Source organism: Cicer arietinum, chromosome 1 (assembly GCF_000331145.2).
Source record: "Cicer arietinum cultivar CDC Frontier isolate Library 1 chromosome 1, Cicar.CDCFrontier_v2.0, whole genome shotgun sequence".
NCBI lineage: Eukaryota > Viridiplantae > Streptophyta > Magnoliopsida > Fabales > Fabaceae > Cicer > Cicer arietinum.
In genome coordinates, this window is record NC_021160.2 from 22,382,750 (window position 1) to 22,392,859 (window position 10,110).

At 31.3% G+C, this 10,110-nt stretch overlaps 1 protein-coding gene across 2 annotated transcripts; it reads right to left on the reverse strand.

Moving 5' to 3' along the window:
• Positions 1-4,494: 4,494 nt before the first annotated feature.
• LOC101495926 (uncharacterized) lies at positions 4,495-8,692 on the reverse strand. 2 transcript variants are annotated; one of them, XM_004488261.4, is made up of 5 exons: positions 8,485-8,692; positions 6,264-6,380; positions 5,495-5,621; positions 5,297-5,414; positions 4,495-4,798 (listed from the first exon to the last, which is right to left on the reverse strand). In XM_004488261.4, exons 2-5 carry the CDS (start codon positions 6,370-6,372, stop codon positions 4,736-4,738), a joined length of 417 nt encoding a protein of 138 aa, XP_004488318.1. In that variant the 5' UTR covers positions 6,373-6,380; positions 8,485-8,692; the 3' UTR covers positions 4,495-4,735. The 2 variants fall into 2 exon arrangements, with proteins under 2 accessions (XP_004488318.1, XP_012574929.1); XM_012719475.3 differs by lacking the exon at positions 8,485-8,692 and adding an exon at positions 7,960-8,369.
• Positions 8,693-10,110: the final 1,418 nt, after the last annotated feature.

Below are 10,110 nucleotides of genomic sequence, written 5' to 3' on the forward strand. Positions count from 1 at the left end.
TGCATATGCTGGTCCTAGTTATGATGTTGATGCTGGTCCTGGTCCTGGTCCTGATGCTGGTCATAGTCATGATGCTGGTCCCGATACTAGGTGTACACGGTGTCACGCAGTTGGTGGTCTTATACAGCAGAGTTTAGATTTGCATATGGGTGGTCTTGAAGATCAGCTGCGTGTCTTATTAGAGAGAGCTTTATACGTTTCTAGAGGAGGAGATTATCAGTAGTATTATAGTTGTATTATTCAAACTTATTTTATTATTCACGAGACTTAATTAATTAGTGACTTATTTATTATTCAGAGTTATTATTAGCGACTTATTTATTATTCAGAGTTATTATTAGCGACTTATTGATTATTCAGAGTTATTATTAGCGACTTATTTATTATTCAGAGTTATTATTCGCGGTTAAATTTCAAACAACATTTAAAGTGGCAATCCTGCAACATACAAATTAAAAGTGGCAATCATCTAAATTGAATACAACATTTAAAGTTTCAATCATATCATTTAAAACAACATACAACTCAAAAGTGTCAATCATCTGCCAAAGACATATAATTTGAATTATTTTCTAAATCTAAAGAACCCCAATGTTGTAGACGTCCTGCATAAGCGATAGCCCATGATGTAGACTCATCGCTACGATGCTTCTTCCAATGCCATGCAAGTAGAGGTAACGGACATGCAGATTTCAATTTAACTTGAACCCAATTATTTTCGTTAACAAAACCAATGCTGATAACACGATCACGTGACAAATCTCCATTATGTGCACCCCTCAATGGGAAAAAAGTCAAACAAAAAGTTTTTGCTAATGTAACAAGAACGAGATTATATTTTGTTGCTATCACGTAACCCATATCAGGAATGGTCATCCACTTCTCGTTAGCTTGGTTTTCCAACTCAGTTACAAGTAAAGACTATGTCACTTCTTGCAAACGTTCCTTGAATAATGCAGCATATAAATCAGGTTTGGACTTAATCTCTGTATACAACTGCCGACGTATAATGCTCTAGTATTCTTCACCATGACCAAGTAAAGCAGCAATAGCATGATATCCACAGTTTCCATCTGCTTTAACATTAATTATGTCTTCAATATATGGATGAATTAAAGAAGGAAACTCGTGGAAATATTTTTTAACCTGATGGGAGACTTGTATGGATGCTTGATGGGAGACTTGTTGGGATGCTTGATGGGAGACTTGTTTGGATGCTTGCTGGGAGACTTGAGTATCAACATGCTCAAAGTATGATGGGTCGCGATATACGTCATATCCCTTCGGCTTATTGCCTTTTTTCTTAACACCACCTTTTGTTTTGATTTTATCCACTGGTGCACACATTGATGTTGTCTCCGGATATGCTATTTCACGCAACTTGCTCTTTAATGCCCTTCTTCCAGCAACATTAAGTGTTTTCCATGTTTTCCAAATTATATCCATCTCCGATGTAATGTCCAACTCTGAATCATTTGTCAACTGTTCATCCTCTTGATCACTATTCAAGGTTAATTTCCTCCAATGTATATGAACAACATCTAATGGGATTGGAACACCTTTCATCTTGTATCGTGCTAACTCACATGCACAAGGTAATCCATGACTCTTTCTAAGTATAAAACAACACACATCTTTATCGTTACCGACATAACTGATTCTCTTGTATTCTTCAACAATATCACCTAAGGCTTTCTTGGATACCACCCAAGTCAATTTCTCAAAAAATGGATTGTTGTGTATATGCTCTTTGCGACCCTTACTTATCTCAAATGAACCTTTGATCTTAATAATTTGAAACTTCAACATGTCATTCATACCATTCCATGCCTTACAAAAATCTCATTTACTGTGTTCCAAAAATCAAGATATGACTGTGCAGCTAGGGCATATCTACTTCATTTGGTAGGATGTACCATTCTTGCGGATAAAAGTTTTACACTTGTATCTGCAAAATATCTCTTTCTGTTTCAAGATCTGGATAGTTGTGGTAAATGGGCATGGGGACCGGCTGCACTTGTTGTGCTATATGACTATCTTAGAGACAGTACATTGCCTGCAACCAAACAGATTGGAGGATATTTGTCTTTATTTCAGGTACTATTATATTTATTGTTGAAGATGGAAATACAACTTTAATTGCATTCATTAAAGCCAGTTCTCTGTCAGTCACAATCACCTGAGGAAATGACGTGTTTGAAAAAAACAACTCTTTTAACTTCTCCAATGCCCACCAAAAGTTGTCTTGACGTTCAGAATCCATATAAGCAAATGCAACATTAAATGTCAACCCAGTTGAAGTTACACCAACAATTTCAAACAACAGTAACCTATACATGTTGGTTTTGTATGTGCTATCCATGATCAATACAAGAGGGAACATGTTCAGCAAAGTTATGGAATCTGTGTGCGTCCAAAACATATCCATCACAACGTTGGAGTCCTCATGAGTCCTACTCCAACAAGTATATTTCTCAGCTTCAAGTAACTTCAACAAATGTTGCATATCAGTTCTAGGTCCCATCAAATTCTTCCTATATGTACTTCGTTGCTTGTAAATTTGATAGATACTAGTCACATTCTCCGTATCTCGATCTCTCAAATATGACAAGATGTGTCTTGGTGCAACGTGATATTTTGTCAACTCGTCAACATGTTTCTTATCTTCTTCTGTTAAGCGTCCCATAAATGCATTATTCTCAAAAGTAGCTACTAACTCATGGTTGTGAAGTCCACAAATTAAACTAATAATCCATCCTTCATCATTTTTCAGTGGTCTTGATCTAAGTTTAAACGGATATCCACACCTTTTAGTTGAAGTACCTGTGTCATTTTTATTTGACTTATATTGTCCACCTCTATCACAACCAAGAATTAATTTTGACTTTCTTCCTCTCTTTCCAGTCTCTACATCTGATCGAGTAATGATAACTGCTACTTGATTTTGTCGACCTATCTCTCTTGCCCATGATATGACAGCTTCTCGTGACTCAAAAATTTGATCAGTTGTAAATGCTTCAGTTAAATCTATAAATACTGGTTGTGTGTTTTCCATCCCTATTTCAAAAAAAAAATTAAAATTAAATAACAAACAAATTAAAAAAATATTCAAAAAAAATAATAATAAAATAACTACCGGATTTTTTAAATTTTCGGATTAACTACCGGAAATTTCAAAAAACGAAGTTTCCGGTGAACAAAAACAAACTATCAGATTTTTCAAAATTTTTGAAATTTCCGGTAGCTTCCGGAAATTTGAAATTTCCGGTATTGAAAATACAACTACAGGAAATTTCATTGACCAAATTTCTGGTAATAAATATAACTACCAGAAATTTAGTTGCAAAAAATTACTTACCGGAAATTTCAACGAGGGGTCAGATTTTAGAGTAATTTTTTTTACCGCTCACGTGAATGAATTTATTAAGGATAAAACTGGGTTTTTAACAAATTAGGGGTACAAATTTAAATGGGGTACAAAAGCTAACAGTCTCAGATTGAATCGGACTTGATCCAATTTAAAATGATACTTCATGTTTATGGTCAACCCGAACCCGTATAGACCCTTACCTGCAGCCTTATAAAATACTAGTAAATTGTTAGTGTAGTATACACATGCTTTAAAATAAAAAAATTATATATATTTAACTCTTTAAAATAAAAAGTTATTTATTTAATGGTCACTTTCTTAGACTTAGTATAAAAAAAAAATTATATTGTTATATTAAAATATAGTATTATCTCAAGTTTTAATCTAAACGAAACTTTTAACTTTTAATCTTTTACTTTTTATATGTTGTTACTACCGTATATTGATTATTCTTTTAATCTTTCACGTAACAACTCTCACCACGTGACTCTATAATTTCATATGATATATCATGTCAATTAAGTCACGTGATCTTTTATTTACTAGATCACCTATACTTTCGTATGTTAAATTTCTATTATATAATATAACTCTTTTTTGACACAACTAAATAATCTAACTTAATGATGTTTATGCTTTTATTTTGAAAATCTTATTGTCAAATGTTTCTTGTATTTCTTTTCTTAAAAGTTCTATTCTAGTTTAGTTTATGAGCTCGTATGTTGCAATTTTAAAAAAAAAATTAATTTTTATAGTATTTTACTTTTTGTTATAATTTTTTTTTAAATGACTAAAGTTTTAAATGATAAAATAATGAATATCTATTAATTATTTAAAAGAAATAATTTTTATTATATTAAAATCTTTAATAATGAATATCTATATTATTGAAGGTAAAATTACTTTTTTAATCTGTAAAAAATAATCTTGAATAACCGCTACTATTTTTTGAGTAAATTTTCATAAAAATTATTTTAAAAATGTAGTTAAAATTGTTTTTTATAAAATCTATAACAAACTGGTCCTATATCCAGCGTAGATGTATTCACATTAGTATTAAAATTGGCATTCAAGCAAAACTGCTAAAGTGTTCTCCAACATGGAAATGACTTGGTAGGCAAAAATCAACAGTAACAAATATGTGAGATTAAAAAAAAGCATGAGATTTCTTTTGTTTACACTTACATATGATATACACAAATGTACCAAATAAAGCCATTATTTATCATCTTCCTTTAAATTTACTCCATCAGTAATCCACAAGCAAATTTTTCTTTCATAATTTTGAAATCGTTATATACACTTCCAATTTTTTCTGATATCTGTCTTAATAGCCTTTATATTTTCATAGTACTCGGATCAGCATCAGAGGGAATGCAACAGAAAAACAGCTCCAATGATTAGCAATGCTACAGAGGATATTAAAGCCTGCAAGATCAGATCACCAGAGCATTCAGAAAATGAAGCAGAAATGCGAACTACATAGTATAACACAAAATATCTACATTTCCCAAATGAACTAGGATGACCGCTTCCACAGTGGATAGTCCATAGAAGAAGCACGGTGAATAAGAAGCTTCAAAAGGTAGCTTTGACTAGGAATGCAAAACTCGACTGACAAACGCGGTTCCAAACATAGGGTATATAGAGCAATCCACAAGCTGATTGGCGTTTTCAAGTTCAGAAAATGCGAATTTCACCCATTGAAGCCTGATTTATAAAAATTGGGGTTTGATCCAAGTTGAGATAGCTAGGATACACGGGACCCTTCTTAAAACAAACCCTATTTTACTGCTGATGTTATTTCAGTGCATCATGTTGACATTTGCAAAATTGTGCATGAACACGTGTGTGCTCGCTTGCACACAAAAACAAATAAAGAACTTATGGATAGAGAGCAAGGGAAGGATGAGAGCGAAATATTACAGCAATTGCAGAGGCTCCCAATCCTGCACGTTCCCTAGGATCCTTCATATAGTAGTTCCCAAAATAGAGAATTGTTGCATAGTACCACAGAGGTGGACATAGAAAGCCAACAAGAAATCTGTGATGAAACAAACAAAAGTCACAAAACCATTTAGAAGGAGCAAAAAAACTGGGGAAGAAAGTAGATATATTACTTACGAGAACCATCCAATTCCACATCCAAAACATGGAAGGGGTTTGTCATAAAGTCCTGTTTGCAAGTCATCTGGATCTCTAATAAGAGTGTACTTGCCTCTATCATGATCACTAGCATCAGCTGCCTGACCTGTCATGGCCACAGAAATGTGAATGCTTCAGAGAAAACATGTTTTCACAAATTTAGTTGAAAAATAAAAAGACAAATTAGGTACAAGCGTACTGTTTTAAGTAAAAAATCTTGTACGCTATGTATGAAACGCAAACAAAGACACCATACACGACACTGATAATAATTTGAAAAAATCACAGTGATTCAATTTAAGTGTTAAACACGTCACATGTGTCAAACACCACATATGCCTTCAATCTAAAATGTCAGGGGTACATACTATTAACACTATGTCATAACTCATAATAATAGTAAAGTTCATTGTACAAAGAAAACCAGATCTCAGGACAAAACTAAAAGAGCAAAGATTATTAGGTATACATTTTGGTATAGAGGGAGAAAAGGGAAAATTCAAAAATAATAAAATGACATTGATACAGGTGTGAATGAAACATTAGACACAGAACTGTCTATACTTATACTAATATTATACTCCTAATATTAAACAAAGTAAGAAATTATGATAAGCATATTAATCCTTTCTTTCCACTTTAAATAAAGTATGCTAGCAAATAATACATGAAAATTTGGAAAGGAAGTAAAACCATTTCTTCATTTCAGGTATATTGGCATATCATCAATTTCATAGACAGTGAATACCTCTAAAAATTGAATAACTTCGAGCAGATGGCCTCAAAAGGTCACGATGCTTATCAGAGACTGATATTGCCAATTCTACATCATTTCTCAACTCAAGAGTCTCTTCCATACTTGAACCTGTACAAAAAATAAAATCACATTTTCATGATAAGTGCATCAAGTTGCATTACTTCTTCATGATTTCCAATTGCGTATACATGCCATGAATGAAATTATACTTTCATAGTAGATAGTCAATGAGCATATGACCTGCCAAGTAAAAGCAACAAAATTTATTTCCATAGAAACCATTATTTTGATGCTCTACTTGAGATGGTGCATATATATCATAACCCCATACAATAAAAGCCTTTTCCCTCAAGGTGTGGTTTGCTAACCGGATCAAATAACGTCATAACATTCCATCATAAAACCATGTCCAATGATAAATCATTAAAATCTAAATTCTTCTTAATAATTCAGTTTATAGTTATCCTTAGTGTTCTTCTACCTCTAATTACTGGACTATCCTCCATTTGATCTACCCTTCTTATCAACATCATGACTTCTAAAAGTCTTCTTCACACAAACCCAAACCACATATTACAAGATTCTACCATCTTTTCAATAATAGGATCAGTCATTTAATTACTAATATTACAAGATACCCATTTATTTCTTCCAACTAGCTAGGACAATATTATCTAACAAAAATGCATCTTGACACCAGCTCTTGCAAAAAAGATGTATATTGTATCCCATTAACAGAACATTGGCCGTTTCAAAGAAAAAAAAAAACAGAACATTCATCCTTGAATCCTTCCTTGCAAATTTGTCACATAAAGGATGTCAACAATATGTAGCAAACTAGCAATTAGAACATCATTATAACCAAATTTCTCAAACTATCAAAACAACTGAACAAGGATAAACTACTAGTAAAAAAAATTAAGACAGGAAACAGTTCAAATCTCGTATTTCTAGTGCTATCACTCTGGTGTCAATATATTATTCAATTGATATTGTTTGGATAAAATCTCAATACTGAATCAGAATGTTAAATACATGACACCACAGTCTGCGGAAAGACTACATAAATAACCAAGTATCACTAATATTTATGCAATTGTATTTAGAGGAATTAGTTGTTCCAAATTATTAATAAAAATTCTTTGAACTTGAGTGAAACTAGCTTTCAGCTGTTCAAGCTATACTCAAAATCCCTTTTAACCAAATTACTTAAAACCTTAGGGCTTAGATAAAATTATGACTTGTAAGAAAGCATAGCACTTGCAAGATGTGACATATCAGTTTGGAAGACTTTAAAACACAGAAAATCTATAATACAGACCTGTTTACTTTTAGTGTTTCCTGTTTCTATTTCCACTGATAAAATAAACATTAGAGAATGAATTTTAAAAATAGATAAAACATTTTTATAAATTATGAAAAATTACAAAACATTGTTTTCATAGTTTCTAAAAATTCATTCTCTTTAGTTAGCTTCAATCTTCTCTCTATCACAACTGAAAAGGAAAATTCATATCAAATGTCATTCCCACAAAGATAGCTTGGTTGGTGAGTTAAGGGATGTTGAAGGAATTTCATGCAGAACACAATCTAACTAATTACTAACAGTTGCCTATAAAAAAAATTGTCATTCCAGCCATAGACATACAAAATTAAACTTGAAAGTGTCGTTAGAAAGTAAACCGACCTTGATTTAAAGAACTCTATTTAACAATTATCCATGTGTAGCCCATCAAAACTCAGTCATAACAGGGGGAAAGGCTTCCCATATTTGTATAAAATCTCTCTCTCTCTCTCTATCTCTCTCATCTAAAATATCTAAATACCGTCAAAGGAGTACCAAACTATATTTAGTTATGAGGATAGGGATATTCTAATACTTAACTTGTCCTTTAAACTGTGCATCAGATTGCAGTATGTTACAAAGAATATTTGAACATATGTACTAAATTGGTATCAAAACCAAACCTAAAAGTGGAAAACTTCTGCATAAAGCTACCATGAAGATCACTCAATTCAGAATTCCAGCTCAAACAAAACCGATTGAAGAAAAATAACCAAAATTTTGGAAATTAGGGCAAAATTGAAGAACCACAACAAAGAAAAATCTCTAAAAAATGACAGATATGCATCAAAAAACACAAAAAAAAAAAAAAAACGAAGAAGTTTAATGTGTTAGAAAGAATTCTGAGAAGGCAAAATAAAATACTACCTGTTAAAGAAGAGCAAACATAAAATTGAAGAAACCTCAGAAAAGAGAGAGAATCAAAGAAAGAGTCTCCTTGGAAGAGCAACAAGAAGTTCCACTGATCAGAAAGGAACAGAAAATAATTAAGAAAGAGAGAGACAATAACTGCTTTGTACTGATTGAATTAGAAAAATAGGAAGGTGTTCAAAGATCAAACATAGGTACACATCACACGTATAATTTATTAGTATAGTTGAATTACATCTTACGGTTTTGGTGATATAATTACTCTTTTTAAAAATTGAAATTAATTTTTGTTTTTACATAAAATTATCTTATATAATGATGACATTGTAAATTTGGTATAATTGTTGAAAGATGCCAATTTAGTTATTTACGGCCCCTTGTCTTGAATGCTGGTGTGTCCATCTAACCCCAAAATTTAAATAAGATATTAAAATATGATATAGCTAAAAAATTATGTTTTAAAAGTTTTTAAAGTAAAATAAATTGTAAAGTTAAAAAATAATTTAGAATTTGATTGGAATAAAATAAAATAAAAATTCATTTAACATACAAAATAATTCGTCTTTAAATACTCTATTTTAATTCAATGTACTCTATTTTAATTCAATGTACTACAAAAATAATATATATATATATATATATATATATTTAATAACTTAATTCTATAATCTGCGCATTATAAAAATAATTGCATAACTCTATTAACTTATTTAATTCAACTGCAATCGCGTTAAATACTTGGACTTAGGGATAATAGAATATTAATAAGGATACACAGTTATTTTTATACTATAATTGTGTGTGTGTGTGTGTATATATATATATATATATATATATATAACTGTGATATAGTATCACGATTTTATTTTATATTAAAAAGCTAGTGAGCAATCTGGATATATTAAGTTTTTTACTGTTAAGTACCGGAAAACATCACCCCCCAACAATAGAGTGAGTTATAAAACTCACTAACATAGAATAAAAAACAATTTTAATATGTTCTCAGCCATATTTGATGTGCTAAGTGTGGAAAAGTTCTCTCATCAACAACTCTTAAACTATCTCGTAACATAATAGAGTTATACTCTTATTTTAATTATTAAGATGAATCATACACTTAACGATAAATTTATATGATAACAATCAATAATCTTTTAGGAAACTCGTATGCTAGATCGATCAAGCGTGAGTCACTTGAGATATACTAGTCCGTAGTAAAGTAAATCAGATGTCATGACCGCAAGAAGCGTCCTACTTGCTCTTCCTTACTAATTCCCCCTTTACTTAAGAAATTCACTCAATTCACTGTAAAATTATAAATATAAAAGTAAAATATTTCATTCGATTTACATATATCACATCAAATTCATCCATAAAAGAGTTATGAGTAATTTATAATTATTTAAGTATTTAATTGAAGTGTTAGGCATGAGGTGGTTGATCGTAGCCCCAAACTTTGTGGTAATTCCTATTGTACCATATCCACAAACTTTGGCCATTTGCAATTTGAGCTGCGGATACCCATTTGTTTTCCATAATTCTACTTCCAAATCCTTTATGTTTCATTATAAAAGCCCACAAGTTAAAAATCAAAGTAAAAAAAACTACTTACTATAACTTTGA

Coding starts and splice junctions, on each gene's coding strand:
- LOC101495926 (XM_004488261.4), bottom strand. CDS start 6,372: ATGGAAGAGACTCTTGAGTTGAGAAATGATGTAGAATTGGCAATATCA. Junction 5,415..5,494: donor TGTGGAATTGGATGGTTCTC/GTAAGTAATATA, acceptor GTTTCATCACAG/ATTTCTTGTTGGCTTTCTAT. Junction 4,799..5,296: donor TGGGAGCCTCTGCAATTGCT/GTAATATTTCGC, acceptor CTGATCTTGCAG/GCTTTAATATCCTCTGTAGC.